Genomic DNA, 15,948 nt, shown 5'->3' on the forward strand with positions numbered 1-15,948 from the left:
TGTCAGGTGTATACTATTTGCTCAGGAGAAAAATAGGAAACTAGTCGTAATGTGTGTGCTTGCAGAGAGGTAGACACACATGTCTCATGTGTTTTGTGTTAGTGATTTAATTCAACAGGTAGTTATCAAGGCCTCCTTTGTGATAGGCCGTGTGTTGGGGGCTACAGTGGGGTCAGAGATGAATAAGATGACTCTGTGCTCTGGGAGTTGACTGTTTTTTTTTTTTTTTTTTTGAGACGGAGTTTTGCCCTTGTTGCCCAGGCTGGAGTGCAATGGCACAATCTTGGCTCACCACAACCTCTGCCTTCCGGGTTCAAGCAAAGTGATTCTCCTGCCTCAGCCTCCCAAGTAGCTGGGATTATAGGCATGCACCACCACGCCTGGCTAATTTTGTATTTTTAGTAGAGATGGGGTTTCTCCATGTTGGTCAGGCTGGTCTTGAACTCCTGACCTCAGGTGATCCGCCTGCCTCGGCCTCCCAAAGTGTTGGGATTACAGGCGTAACTCACCACACCCAGCCTGGGAGTTGACTATTAAATTGAGGAAGCAGATAAAAAAGCTGTCCAGTGTGTTGTTAAGAGATTCTGCCTCCAGACTGCCCAGGCAGTGACTTTATACTTAAACTCTCTTTGCCCCCATTTCCTCACCTATAAATGAAGATAATAATGGTACCTACTTTATAGAGTTGTTGTGAAAATTATATTAGCTAGTTCATGTAAAGTGCTTAGAACAGTGCCTGGTACATAGAAAATGCTCAATACATAATAGCAAAAAAAACAGCACAATAGTGTGTGGCCCAGAGATGCAGTAAAGCAGTGTGGCTGTGATTAAACCACAGACTTCTGTGGCTCTGGTCTGGGTTTAAATCTGTCTTCTCTACTCCCTAGGCCCGTGACATTAGGTGAGTACCTAACCTTTAGACTCATTTTTTCTTTCTTTTTTTTTTTTTTTTTGAGACGGAGTCTCGCTGTCTCTAAGGCTGGAGTGCAGTGGCGCGATCTTGCCTCACTGCAAGCTCTGCCTCCCGGATTCACGCCATTCTCCTGCCTCGTCCTCCCGAGTAGCTGGGACTACAGGCGCCCGCTACCACACCTGGCTAATGTATTTTTAGTAGAGACGGGGTTTCACCATGTTAGCCAGGATGGTCTCGATCTCCTGACCTCGTGATCCACCTACCTCATGATCCGCCCACCTCGGCCTCCCAAAGTGCTGGGATTACAGGTGTGAGCCACCACGCCCGGCCCGTTTTTCTTTATTTATAAAATGGTGATACATGGCTGGGCACTTGAACCCAGGAGGTGGAGGTTGCAGTGAGCCGAGATTGCGCCACTGCACTCCAACCTGGCTGACACAGCAAGACTCTGTCTCAAAAAAAAAAAAATGGGGATACACATGCTTATCTCATAGGTTTGTTGTAAGAATTAAATTAGCATCTGCTGTATAAAATTAGTGATGAGTAAATGGTAGTTATTCTTACAAGCAAAGTGCAGGGGAGAGTTTACAAGTTGAGGGGATCAGTAATAGGTTTATGAAAGGCATGCTGTTTACAATTGGCCTTGAACATTGATTAAAAAACTTGGTTGGGGGAAGTCGTTTGAAGCAAAGGAGCTGGTATGAGCAAAGGCGTGGACACGGGGAAATGTACATCATATCTGTAGAGGGCACCAAGAAGTATAGGGAGAATAGTAGAACCTAAAGCAGGAGAAGCAAGTTGAGACCAGGTCTTGATGATCTGGCTTAAATTATTTAACTCACATTGAATGCTGACTGGGTACAGTGTATTGGCAAATGGAGCCACAAAAGAATTTTGAGGAGGGAAATGGATAAGATGAGTTCATGTCCTTTGTAGGGACATGGATGAAGCTGGAAACCATCATTCTCAGCAAACTATCGCAAGGACAAAAAACCAAACACCGCATGTTCTCACTCACAGGTGGGAATTGAACAATGAGAACACTTGGACACAGGAAGGGGAACATCACACACCGGGGCATGTTGTGGGGTGGGGGGAGGGGGGAGGGATAGCATTAGGAGATAGACCTAATGTAAGTGACGAGTTATTTGGGTGCAGCACACCAACATGGCACATGTATACATATGTAACAAACCTGCACATTGTGCACATGTACCCTAGAACTTAAAGTATAATTATATATATATATATATATAAAAGTGCTGTACTTAGGGAGCTGGGAGTGAAGTGCAGAGGGATTATAGAAGACAGAGTTATGTAGTGAAGAAATCAATTGGGAGATAGGTCACGCAAAAGATATTGAGGCCCTGAGCCTTGGTTGTCTTGGGGAGTGGCAAGGAAGGGTAGTGGCAGTTGTGGTGGCAGTGATTGAAGGCCATTGCTGAGCCTGAAACTGTAGGATTCTTCCTCTTGGATGTGGAGTGGGAGGAGAAGGGTCAGAGATGATGAAGTTTCAGGTCTGCACGGTTGGAAGTTTGGTGGAGGGGTGAGAGGAGAGGGGAATGCCAAGAAGGGGAGCAGGCTTGGCACAATAGATCATGCTTGTGTTAAGTGGTGGTGCCTCTTGACATTCCAGGTGATTGGGAATGTGAGACCAGAGCTTTGAGTTGAAGCTGGGGCTGCAGATGGAGCTGTGTGTAGAGATAGTATTTGAAGCTCTGAGATCAGATGAAGTGGCCAAGGAGTAGGTGAGGAAAATTGAGCACAAGACTTCAGAGGGGCAGACAGCTGGGAGGAGGAAGAAGAGCAGTAGTGGCCGTAGACCCAGCAAAGGAGCAATTGGAACGCAGAGAATTGGATCGCAAGGTCAAGGGAGGAGAGAGGGGGGACTCGCAGCTATTGAGCATTTGCTGGGTGTCTTTGATGTTTTATCCTATTTAGTCCCCATGATCACCACATGAGAATAACTTTCTCCATTTTACAGACAGTCAAAGAGAGGCTCGGAGATGTAAGAGCTGGGATCTGAGCCCTGAGCTGACTCAAGAGCCTGTTGCTCCCTACCTGTCTCCATGCTGCCTCCTGAAAGGAGAGCTGGTCAGTTGGTCTATTGATTACCTGCATTTGGTTTACTGGGGCTATTTAGGGACAAGGTTTTATCAGAAACCAGTAACTACCCTAAATTCCTTGGGCCACAGCTTCTCCCTTAAGCTAGTGTGTGCTGAGGGTGTTCCTGTGTTTGCCGGTCAGCTGTCCCAGCACAGAGAAAGGACGATGGAGATAGATCAGGAAAATCTCAGTTTTCCAAGTCCTTGGAGAGGAACCCATCCCAGAGAGCAGGGCATTATCCTATTAAAACACACAACTAACCCACATTTAACACATTTCAGATGGAAATCTCTTCACAATGTGTTACACACCTCTCTGCCTCCCTAAGCATAATAGATGGAACATGATTTAACTTTTTTCAGATGACTCAGTGTGGTCGTGATTCCCCTCAGGTATTATGCCAAACTGTCATGCAGTGGTTCTTTCACTGAGGTTTGTCCCTGCCTGAGATGAGGCCTGACTGCTGTACTTCTGAATTCTTATATTAGCTTTTTCTAGTTTTTCCGTCTCCACCCGTAGGAGGAGCTGTCAGGTAGCAACTGACACCTCTCTCTCTCTCTCTCTCTCTCTCTCTCTGTGTGTGTGTGTGTGTGTGTGTGTGTGTGTGTGTGTGTGTGTGTGTGAACCTGGAAATCAGCATTCCTAAGTTAGGAATTGCTGTTAGAATTGTGTGTCACTAACAGTAGGTGGACTCTGGCTAGGGCCTGAGAGGTCCTATGAGAAAATAACAGTTATTTTTTTTCGTTTTTGTAGAAGTAGCTTTATTAAGGATGCAGTTTTACAGCTCCATGATTCCTTCTATAGAGCAAGGCTACCTTCTAGGCAGTGTGTGTAGAGTAGCCAGAAAATAACAATTCTTAATTGCCCAGGTGTTAGATGCATGTTTTGGCTGTTTAGAGTCTTTTCTTTTCCCTTTTGTTCTGGTTTTCATCACTGTCCTTGATCATCAATCTGCTGGAATCCTGACATGTTAGGCAAGACATACCATCTATGACACCACCTCTGTCTTTTCTGCTGGGGGAGTGAAGTCTTGTGTCTGAAAGTTAAGCAAATGAAATCACCTATGTTGGGTTATTCTGTCAGCTCTAACATCCAGTACCTGTGGTCCTGACAGTTTCTGTAAGTAGAAGTGGCTCCAGGTAGAATGGGACAGGCTTCTCTAGAGGGTAGTATAGACAGCAGTTGCTCTCAGACCCAGAGACAAGCTAGATGCCCCTACGTAAAGATGGCAAAATCGGTAAGAGCATAGGCTGCCATGGTTTGAACCTAGCTTTGCTACTTGTTAGCCATGTGAACTTGGGCAGTTAACTTATCCACATTGTTCTTCAATGTCCTACTCTGTAAGATGGAAGTAATATCGTTGTAAGAACTAAGTGAATTAATATACGAAAATCCTTTACAATCTAGGCACTATTCTGAGTGATCAATAAATGGTACTATGGTTATTAGCTCTAGCGGTCAGGGAAGGCTTCAAGGAGGAGGTGGGACTTGGCCAGACCTTGAAGAAGGATGACGGAGTGTGAGTTATAGTGGTGGAAAGAAAAGAGCAGGGCTTTCCCACCAGGAGAGTAGCCTACATGAGGAATATAGGGGATGTGAATTGAGTGGGTCAGGGCATGATGAAGAGACAAAATTGGTTGTGTTTTATGGTAGATAAAATCAGAACCTTAGATTAGAATCAGTTTCTAGAAGTCTTGACTTCCAGGCTAAGCACGTAGCCCACTGGAAGTTTTCAGCCAGACAGATTTGGGTTCAATGTTTTTTTTTTAGACGGAGTCTCGCTGTCACCCAGGCTGGAGTGCAGTGGCGTGATCTCAGCTCACTGCAGGCTCCGCCCCCTGGGGTTCACACCATTCTCTTGCCTCAGCCTCCCGAGTAGCTGGGACTACAGGCGACCACCACCTCGCCTGGCTAATTTTTTGTATTTTTAGTAGAGACGGGGTTTCACTGTGTTAGTCAGGATGGTCTCGATCTCCTGACCTCGTGATCCGCCCGCCTTGGCCTCCCAAAGTGCTGGGATTACAGGCGTGAGCCATCGTGCCCGGCCTGGGTTCAAATTTTGACTGTCGCTAACTAGCAATGTGACCTTGGCCAAGTTACTCCTACTTTCTGAGTCTTGGTTTCTTCAGCTCTAAAAGGGAGTGATAGTAATATCCATTCACAATGTAGCAGTGGCGGGTAAAGGAACAATGGGTATAAAGAGCCAGGCACACCCTAAGTGCTCAGTATATGCAAAATGTTATTTTTATTATTCACTCAACAAACAGGATAATGTCTTTTTTTCTGAGCCAGGAGCCATGTAAGCAGCTGGATATAGAGAGATGAAGAGGCATTGTCCTCACTTTTGGATATTTCACAGTCAAGTCAGGAAACAGACATGTTAACACAGTTGCAATAGAGATTCAATAAGATAATTAATAATAGAATGTACATTTCTAGAGTTGGCACAAAAGAGGAAGGCTAGCTCTCCTTTGTTTAGAACAGAGACAAGTGTGTATTGACCTGGATCTTTTTTTTTAATTCTTTCTTTCTTTCTTTTTTTTTTTTTTTTTTTAGAGACCTGGGCTGAAGTGCAGTGGTGTGATCATAGCTCACTGTAACCTCAAACTCCTGGGCTCAAATGATCCTCTATTTCAACCTCCTGAGTAGCTGGGACTACAGGCGCACACCACCATGTCTGGCTAATTTATTTATTTCTTTTTTTGAGGCAAAGTCTTCTCCGTTGTCCAGGCTGGAGTGCAGTGGTGTCATCATGGCTCACTGCAGCCTTGACCACCGAGGCTCAAGTGACTCTCCCACCTCAGTCTCCCAAGTAGCTGGGAGTACTGACACGAGCCATTACATCTGGCTGATTTTTGCATTTGTTTGTAGAGACGGGTCTCCCTATGTTGCCCAGGCTGGTCTCAAACTCCTGGGCTCAAGTAATCCTCCCACTGTGGCTTCCCAAAGTGCTGGGATTGTAGGTGCGAACCACTGTAGCTAGCCCTTGACTTGGGTCTTAAAGAAAGAGTAGATTTTCTTAGCCAGCTGTAGGTGAAAAGTATTTCAAGCACAAGGAATATTATGTCCAGAAACATAGCATATTATAGAAACAGGAAGAAGTTGGGGTGGCTGCAGCCTGGATTGTCGCAGGAAAAGAGGTTAGAGGAAGAAACAGTCAAATTTCGGATGGGATTTTCATTCGACTTTAACCTACAGGCACTGAGCTTTGAAGAGTTTTTAGCACAACAAAGGACCACTTTGTTGTGCTGCGGTGTATGAATTTCAGGGTGAAAAGAGTGGCTGTAGAGGGCGTCATCTCCTAGGCTTATTAATGTTCCAAGGAGAGGGACTGATCAGGGCCTGGCCTCACCAGGGCCTGGCCTGGGCGGTGCCGGTGGAAATGGAAGGATGATAAGGATTTCTAGGAGTTTAGTTTTGTTTTTAGAGTTTTAGGTTTTAGAAGATGGAACCAATAGGACCCGGTGATTGGCCTGACAAAAGGAGCAGGTGCTTTCTGGGTGCCTAACTTAATCAGGGAATTTGGTGGGGTGAGGAGAGGGTTATGAGGCCCACCTTAGACATATTGAATATGAGAAGCCCATGAGAAACTCAAAGACAGCGGCTCTAAAGACAGATGGGTACATAGGTCAAGAGCACAGGAGAGAGGTTTGTATCAGAAACACTGAAAAGTTCTCATCACAGCAGTATTTAGTAAGGCGTATCTGTTACCTGTGCCAAGAGGGTCAGGCTGGTGATGGGTAGGGAGACTGACCAAGAGGAAGCTATTGCAGGAAACCAGGCACAAGGAGTGAGGCCAGAGGCTGTGATGACCTAGGATTGCAGTGGAGAAGGGAAAAAGTGATTCTGTGCTCCTGGGTGTGTGTGTTTTCTTCTCTGTACAGAGGAGATAGATAACACCGAGCTGAGTGTTGCAGTGAGGCTGACGTGTGATATTGCATGTGAGGGTCAGTACGGTGCCCAGCACATGGCTAACTAATGAAATCTCTGGAACCTATGATGGCAGTGTGGGGCATGTAGTAGGAGCTCAGGCAGCACTGGTTGAAAGCAGGGGCTTTGCTAAGCACAGGGGAATAAGCACTTGGTTGTGGGAGTGGAGTTGTCGAGAATGGCTTCAGTGGTGGAGTTTAGATGTCAGAGAGTTGGATGAGCAATTGCATTGCTGGGCGGACACATGGTGATACAGGACTGGCACTCAGGGAGGAGGCCAGGACTACCCATGGTTTGGGAGCCTCTGAGCACGAAAGTGAGCCATCACTGAGGAGAGCGAGGAGAAGTAAGAGGAATGTGGAGGGCAGGGGCCAACCCTGAAGGGGACTGAGGTGGCAGGTGAGGGGCATAGGTGAATCAGCAGAAAGCAAAGAGCAGCAGAGGAACAGAGATATGTGAGTTTCTAGGTGCTGTCTCTCCAAAGCCAGAAACAAACCAAGCCTGGTTGTTTCACCTTCCTGAGCATAGCATGATGTACATTTCTGGCAGGTGGAAATACTTTTTGAAATATCTGCCATGTTGGATTATCTAGAAATCACCATGCCTCCTTATTTGCACCGGTGCTGGTGAGACAATTGTGCTGACTGACCAGGGTCTTAGCATACTGGGACCAAAGAAATCCTGGCACAGCAGTCTTCACGAGAGCCAAAGGGTTTCCTGAGGGCCCCTTTATTAGCCAGCTCCCCCCATAAATGAAATGTGATTCAGTTTACTTAAGAAAACTATTGCTGGGCACTGTGGCTCACGCCTGTAATCCCAGCACTTTGGGAGGCCGAGGCGGGCGGATCACCTGAGGTCGGGAGTTCGAGACTAGCCTGACCAACATGCAGAAACCCCGTCTCTACTGAAAATACAAAAAGTAGCCGGGTGTGGTAGCGCATGCTGGAGGCTGAGGCAGGAGAATCACTTGAACCCGGGAGGTGGAGGTTGCGGTGAGCCGAGATCGCACCATTGCACTCCAGCCTGGGCAACAAGAGCAAGACTCCATCTCAAAAAAAAAAAAAAAAAAAAAAAAGAGAGAGAAAACTATTAGACACGTATCTTTTAGGTGATGCAGCTGTCAGGTAGAAGCAGCTCTGTGTTGTAGAGGAGTGTGTTTGTAACACATGTTGACATGGAAAGACTGTGTATGTAGGTTTAGGAAATGGGAGATAAAGAGCTGTGTTCATCGCTGGCTGTATGTCTTTAGCCACTGGAGTCACTGTGGGGTGGTGGTGTGTGTGTCTAGTGTTATGTAGTAGATTACTGTGCAGGTATTAGTGCTTGCATTCAGCCTGTGTATGTGCGTGGATTATGGGGGTGGTATAAGGTATGACAAATGACTATGTTTGTTTTCAGAGTATAGCTACCTCTCCATGAGCGAATGAACAGATATCACCAAATGGGGTTGGAGGTAGGAGGAGATAGTGTGTGCATGCGTGAGTGTGAACTGGATAGCTGTGTGTACATAAGTGTGTATCCTAGGGCCTGCACATGCAAGTATGTGTTTCCCCACTGGGTTTGTGTGTTTGTAGATTGTGCTGTTTCCCCCTTCCTGCCTATTGCTTCATCTAAAGGCTCCTAGAAGGTGGGCACATGGCAAATGTTTGGAGCTGGGGGCACCTCCATCCTCTTACAAAGAAGATCAGAGCCCAACCTGCTTGAAGAGTTGTAGCTTAGTTGAAGGAATTGTCTCTATCTTCTCTTTGTTCCATCTTCTCCCTTGACCCATTTGGTGAGCTCCAAGGCCAGGCCCAGGCAGGGCCCTAATAGGTGAGGTCTGCCTATCCAAAGGATGTGGCATGGTCTAGGTCTGGGCCCAGTGTGGCCCACTGAATTTGGACTCTCTTCCCCCACTGGCATGGCCATCCAGCCTGGGGGCCCTTGGCCTCATCCAGATGTTAAGAAGACATTTGTCCTAGAATCAGAATCAGAGTCAGAAGAGGCCTCAGAAACTATCCAGTCCACCCCTCTCATTTTGCAGAAGAGGCAGTAGGAACTCAGAGAGGTTAAGTGAATAGGATGAAAGTCACACAGTGCTGTGTGGCAGAATCATGTTTGCTTACTCTGTGTCCTGATGTCTTTTCACCCCTGGGAGGGTCAGGGGCCGTAGGTGGTTGGGTCCTGTGTGCAGAGGCTTTATATTTGAAGTGTGTGAGACAGTGTGTGTCACTGAATTGCTAAGTGCCTATGTGTGTCAGTGTGTCACTGAGCATGAGTGTGTCTCTAGTGAACCCTGTGAGACAATTAGTGGTGTGAGTATGTCCCCATCTGTCTCTGAGATGCAATGGAATGCAGGGTAGGAGCCTGTCTGGGGAAATTGAGAAGCCTGACTGCCACTCCTGGCCCTGCCTCAGATTCTCTGTGTGACCTTGAGTGGTTACTTCCCTGTCCTGGGCCTCAGTTTCCTGAAATGTTACTTGAGGGTTGGGTGTGATGGGTACTGGCTGACTGTGTGTGAGGTTCTGACTCAGGGAGCAGCTCTGTGTCTGCCTCATCCCCAGCATAGCTGTTTCTTGAGATTTGGGCCTTCCACGTTGGGTGACTCGTGTCAGGGCCTGGGTGGGCTTGGACTCCTCTCTCCCCTTGGAGCCCCTGTCCGTGGTACCTTTGCTAACAGCCCTCCTTTTTCTTCTCTCTCTGCCTCCCTCTTCTCCGAACCTCGCTGGCTGCAGAGGAGCACCCCATGGAAGGTGAGTGAAGCCTCTCTGTCACTGGGGTAGTGGATCTGTTGCCATGGGGATCCTACATGAGGAACTGTCGTTGGCTACCCAAGGATTCCCTTTCCTGCCATGTTTAGGGCCTCTCCGGAGAAGGATGTCTGGGGTCCTCCCTTGGCTGCCTTGCCCCACTCTCTTGCGTCCCCTCTTCATGGGTTTCGGGGGAGCTGCTGACTTGCCTTTCTTCTTCCTTTCCCTCTCCAGGCTGGAGAGGGAAAGGGAAACTTAGGGAAGAGATGAGCGGTGGGGGTGGAGGGATGGGGTTGACAGGATTCCGAAGCGCCCAGAAGTGAGTGGGTAGACAACGTTTAGCCCAGCCTAAGTTAGGAAGCTTAGAAAGGCAATTTTCCAGATGCTGGGGCAGGCTGGGGTGGGCTGTTGCCCAAGAAACCTGTGCTTGGGGAAAATCTGCCCTGGAGTCTGGTGCCACTGTGCAGGGCTCAGGGGACTGGCGGGTGGTGGAATGCACTGGCAGAGTAGGGGGTCGGGGGTGTATAGTGGGGGCAGCCTCTCTGCCCCACTGTGACCAGCACTTGCCACTTGCGGCAGGCCCCTAGCTGCTGCCCCACAGGTTGCTAGGTAGGGATGGTCTGCTTCTTCCTTCATCCAGGTCAGAGGGCAAGGGTGGGGTGTGTGCCTCTCTCTCAGGTCTCTCTGTCTGTTCTTTCTCTATCTCCTGTTTTGTTGGCCTCTTCTCCCTCTCCAGTTTCTGTCTTTACCTCCTTTTCTCCAAGACTCTGTCCCTGGACATGTGTCTCTCCTTCCCCAGGCTCTCTCTGGGTTTCTGTCATTCTCTGAATCTTTCTCTCGCAGTTTGGCTTTCCCTGTTTCTTCTCCTCCTCTGGGGTGGACTGAGAGCAGGAAGAAGGTAGTCCTGGCTTGAAGGCTGTGTTGAAGATGAGCTCACATAGCTACCATGAAGAAGGCAGCAGAGCAGGCATGAGGTGGCATCCCAGTCCCTTCTCCTGGGAAGGTGGAGTGGGAGGGCAAGGGCGTCCCTGGGGAGGAGGAGAGGAAAGTGCCAGGGATGCAGTAGTCCTGGGAAAGAAAGGTGGCAAGAGGCTCTTAGCCTGAGTGTGGGGCTGGAACCCATTTTTCCTTGTGATGTCCATGGTCTGACTTGTCTCTCTTGGATGTCTCTTCTCCCTGGGGGTCCTCAGGTCCCCAGGGCCCAGCAGGCAGGTGTGTGTGTGTGTGTGTGTGTGTGTGTATGTATGTCTGCATACACATACATTTATACAACTCTGCTGGTCTGTGTGTCTCTGTGCACGCCTGAGGATATATGCTGTGTACATGTAACATGTTTTTGTGTCTGAGTGCGTGGGTGTGCTGTGCGCCTCCATCGATGCATATATGTGGTGTGGCCCACATTTCTGTATGCCTATGTAGAGCATCAGCATCTTTGTGTGTCTGCATCTGTGTTTGCATCTCCGTGTGTCAGTGTTTACCTCTGTGTGTGTGTCAGAGAAAGAGTCTGCGTGTCTGGGTGGACGCGGCCTTCTGAGGGCTGGAGATAAGATTTAGTGCTGATGTGACTTTTACTTGCTCTTGATGTCATGTCTCCTCCGGAACAAAGGGAGAGATGGAGGGAGGAAGAGAGAAAGGGAAAAAAGGGTGGAGAAGAGAAAAAAGGAGGGAGCAGAGAGATGACAGAAGGAGTGGGGGTAAGTGAAGGGTGAGAAGAGAAAGACTCAAGCCTCAAGCTGTAGGTGGGGGCAGGAACGGGGAACAGCTTGGCCAAAAGAAGAAAGGCAGGGGGGCACTTGGGAAGAAGGAGTCTGGCGGGAGTAGGGGAGAGGAAAGGGGCTGATAGACAGGAACAAGAAGGGAAGCTGGGCTTTGGGGACCCATGGGGAAGAAGGCCTGTGGACGCCACCTCGCCATTTCTTTGGGTGGCATGGTGGTCTGCTGGTTTAGATGTGGCACTGTGGATGCCTGCATGTCGGTGGCTGTGCAGGGCTGTGTATTGGAGGCTGTGTGTGTGTGTGTGTGTGTGTATACACACCTAGGAGTCTGATGCATCTCTGTGTCACTCTGAGACATGTCTGTGTGCCTGCTTGTGTGTCTCTTAATCTGGTCACCTATCACCATCTTTGTTTCGATGGTGGTTCTCTCTGGGGTTTCAGTAGGAGAGTTAGGGGATGAGACTGAAGGTGGGGAGGTGGGCTTAGCAGGTGGTGGTTCCACATGGGTGGGCTGGGGGCCTCCTCTGTGGCACTGTGCTCTGGACCCTGCAGCCCTCCTTATATCTCTAAGGAGTCCTCTGTACCTTCACCTTCTTCCCGCTTGACTGTGCCTGAGGCCTAGCTTTCTCCAGGAACCCCAAGATCCTGCTCTGCAGCCCCTGCCGAGCACCTCCTTTTTCCTCCCAGCCTCTTGTGGCAGGGCAAAGAGACCCAGAAGTAGCCAGATAAAGTGCCCTAGGAAGGGACCCATGGCAATGCCATCCATCACTGCCAGTCTCTTTTCCAGCAGTGGGAGGAGGGGCTGATGCCACAGGTGGATGTGGGGAAGTGAATACCCCAGTGGGGCTGGGGGCCAGGAGGAGGGAGCAGAGATTTCACATTAACGGGGAGACAGACTTTAGGGAGAAAACCCTGGGGCCAGCTGGGGCTGAGCCAGGGGTAGACAGGAAGGGAACCAGCCTCCCCTTCACCAAGATGGCTGGTGCTGTCACGCCTGAGGGAGCTGAGCAGCTGGTTGCCGTGGTGACAGAGGGAGACTGCCGAATGCTAATGAGGCTGGCGAGGAGCTGGGCAGTGGAAGGGTCTGGGAGAGGGAGATGGGGCTTCCCCCAGCAGCAGTCATGCCTGTGGGAGACAGAGGGTTGGTTCACAGGGCACCTGGCTCCTGGGCTGGGGGTGGGCAGATACCTGGATTCTCAAGGGTGGGATCCTGAGAGCAAGGCTGCTTCTGACAGGGAGAGTCAGATGTGGGTTGAGGGCTCTGGGTCTGGGTCCTGGGTTTAGGGGGTTTGGAAGGAGATGCTGATAGTTCTTGGGGAAAGGGTTGGTGGCAGAGTAGGAGGGTATTCAGAGTAAGGAATGAGGAGACTCGGTTCAAATGCTTGGGTCCTTACCTGTGTGATGGATAAAAACTTACGTCCTCCCAAGAGCTGTTCAGTCCTGAGGCTGCCCTCAGCGGCTGTGGCCTCCTCCTCCAAGTGGCCTCAGACTCAGAGGTGGGGAGAAACCAATGCCACCCTAGAGACATGGGGCAAAGAGGGCAACGTGAACCATCTGCCACGGGGTCCAGGCCTTTGGCCCCTGGCCATGTCCTTCCTGTCCTCCTCACTGCCTTTCCTCTTGGAACCCAGGCATCCTGGCCCCCAGCTTCGTCTCAGAAATACTTGTAACTCTTTAACCTTGCTACTTCCGTCCTGGCCCCAGCTTTCTATCCCTAGGGTTCACATCTCATGGCCACAGCAGTGGGGCTGGTTTCCAAGGGTGACAGTGGCACTGCAGGGCTGTTCCCCTCTTGGCCAGACACCACAGGGACGTGAGTGGGGCTGGGGGGGCTCTGAGGTTTGGTGGAGCTGGCTGGCCATCTCAGGGAGCCCTGGGGTCTCAGCCCAGCTGTTGGGCCTGGTGCTGCCAGCCTTTCTAGGAGAGAGCTTTCCTTGCTGGTGCCCGTTGGGGACAAGGGTACTGATCCAGTGGGCCAGATTCCTTCCCACTAAGGCTGGGGAGGGGTACTTTGGGTTAGGGCTGACAAGGCTGTCTCAAGGGGCCAGTGTAATCCTGGATGGAAATCCTAGCTGGTCTTCCTATCAGTCCATTTTCTATTTTCAAAATCCAGCTTTTGGGTCATTTGAGAGAGGTCCTGGTCAGAGAAAGGGGGTCTGTAATTTATAAATTATGTACTTGGACCTTTCAGAGAGCTGGGCCTCCTCCCACAAGGGCTCGGCTGTCCTCTTTGGACCTTGCTGTCTGAGAGCTCTGACCCCAGTCTCTCAGTGTCTCTGTAGATTTCCTACCTTCTCCTACCTGCTTCCTCTCTAATTTTGTCCTCTTGAACCCCAGTTTCCTCTTAGAACCCAGGTGTGCAGGGTCCCTACTATCCCTACAGAGGTTATTGGGAAGGGTAGCTGGGAGGATTAGAACCCAACAGATGTCCTTCCAAACCCCGCTTTAGTGGGGGATCCTTTTAGGCCCAGGTTCTTTATATCCCCCCATCTTTCCCCCTTTTCTGCCAGCATCCTAGGGGTAACTGGGATTAGGGGTGTTGGGGGGTTGGAGGCCCCCTTGCCCACTTAATCCCATGCTAACAGGACACTCTCTCTCTCTCCAGGTGGCTTTGATTTTTGTGTCGTGTTTTATTTTCTCCTCCATCTGAATCGTTTTTCTCGTTGACCGTTTTTTTTTCTCTCCGCCTCCCGGAAGAAAAAAAAAAAAGAAAAAAAGAAAAAGGAAAAAGCAACCCTCTCAGCCTAATGCTTCTCCTCCTTTTCCTTTTTTTTTTTTCCGGCAAGAAGAATAAAAGAAACCAAAATCTCCTCTCCCCCCTGCAGCGACTCCCCGCCCCCTCCTTCCTCCAGTTCTGCCTGTACCCCTCTCACCCTCTCTGACGCCCCTAATCTCTCTTTCTCTCTTCCCCTGTTGTGCCCTCCACCCGCTGTTTCGGCATCGGGCCCCTCTTCTCAGCTTCTGGGCTGGGGCTCCCCCCGATGTCTGTCACAAGTTAAAAAGGGCTTTTAAATTGTGGCAGCAAAAGCTTTTTTCTCCCTTCTCTCTGGCTGATTTTGATGACTCGTGTTTTCTTTGTTTCTTTCCCCTTTTCTTTCTTTTTTCTTCTTTTTTTTTCTTTCTTTCTTTCTCTCCTTCCCCTTTCCAAGGTCCGGCTCACCTGACGTTAAACAGCGAAGGTATGGTTTGAAGTTTTGGTTTGGTTTGGATTGGATTGGATTGGATTGCCCCCAACCTGCGCCTGGATTTTCTGTTCTTCTTCCTGTCCTTCCACTGTCCCCTTCCCCTCCTCCACCTGTCCTGACACCTTCCTTCCTTTCCTACCTGCTTCCTTTGCCATTTCTTAATTTTATTTGGGGGGTGCTGGGGTGGGGGTGGGGGCTTGCCCTTGTCTGTGTGCTTCCCTCTCCCTCACCCACCCTGAAGCACTCCATCCACCTACATCTCACCTTGGTTTCTGACATCAAGAGATGTTTGAACTCCTGCCGTTGTCTTTAGTCACCCTTTTTTTGCGTTTTCCTGGTAGTATATCTTGCTTTTTTTTCTTTCTTATGGTGGTGTTTGATTTCCTTCCACTCATTCTGATCATTCTTTCTTTTCTATGGACCTAAGTAACAAGAGAAAAGCATGGGCTGGAGAAAGAGGGCCTTAGGCAGTCTCATCACCCTCACCCTGCTACTGTGGGAGGCCCCCATCCATGACGAGAAGGGAAATGGGAGTAGAGGTGTAGGGTCTCTCCCTTTCCACAGTGTGCACTCCCAACCCCCTGCCCACCCGCACGCCTTCACCCTTGTATCTTTTGAATGTCTCTTAACCCTATTTGAGAGATGACGACGTTGAGGACCAGAGAGATGAAATGACTTGTTAGTGATTCCACAACCCTTATTGGTGGTATGGTTGGGACTAGCCATTTAATTTTAGCACTCCTTTGACTAAGTGCCTACCATCTTTGAGAGCCCTGGTGTTAAGCAAACCTGGAGACAGAACTCAGGAGTCCTGTCTGAGCTCCTCAAGCTCTGGCCTCCTCCAGCCCTCTGCTGTCACTGATTCTCTCTGAGCTCAGGGTTTTGGCCTTTCAGACCCTTTGGCACTGTTGGACCTGCGCAGTTCAGCCCTCTGTCGGGGGGTCATCTTACAGAGGAACAGAGTGGGGTCCTTAGCCGGTAGGCAGGACCAAGATTGGGCTGCAGGGAGAAACTCATATAGATATGAAATTTGGGATGGATTTAGGTCTGGGGAGGTAGAGGCCTTGGAGTCTTGCAGGGATGTGAAATTATGGCAAGAAGTGTGGGGAAAGAGGAAGTCCCAAATGGAGAGTTGGGAGTAGGAACCCTGGTTGGTTCACTCACATCCTTCTTGCCTTTCAGTGCCTGGTTCTATGGGTGCTGGCTGTGGCTCCTCTTCGTCATAAGTGAAGGCCCTCCCAAAGGATCTCAGAAAGCCCCCCTGGAAAGTTCCACAGCTCAAGTATTATTCTAGTTCAAGTTTGGGGATTTGCAACTGGGGTTGAAGTAAGAGCCCATTTAGGGACTTTTCCCCTTCATCACTGAGTTTT

General features: G+C 49.5%; 1 protein-coding gene across 28 annotated transcripts in view; it reads left to right on the forward strand.

The window, feature by feature from the left end:
- Window positions 1-15,948, forward strand: part of NRXN2 (neurexin 2) — a 118,160-nt gene that overhangs the window by 15,962 nt on the left and 86,250 nt on the right. For 23 of the 28 annotated variants that reach the window (XM_054441132.2, XM_054441150.2, XM_054441151.2 and 20 more), the window contains 2 exons: window positions 9,664-9,681; window positions 14,543-14,572. In XM_054441132.2, coding sequence (XP_054297107.2) covers window positions 9,664-9,681; window positions 14,543-14,572 — 48 coding nt within the window. Of the gene's footprint in view, window positions 1-2,967; window positions 3,008-9,663; window positions 9,682-14,542; window positions 14,573-15,948 lie in introns of those variants that run through there. The other 5 variants (XM_054441157.2, XM_054441158.2, XM_054441135.2 and 2 more) reach the window with 3 other exon arrangements.

The sequence above is a fragment of the Pongo pygmaeus genome, chromosome 9 (assembly GCF_028885625.2).
Source record: "Pongo pygmaeus isolate AG05252 chromosome 9, NHGRI_mPonPyg2-v2.0_pri, whole genome shotgun sequence".
NCBI lineage: Eukaryota > Metazoa > Chordata > Mammalia > Primates > Hominidae > Pongo > Pongo pygmaeus.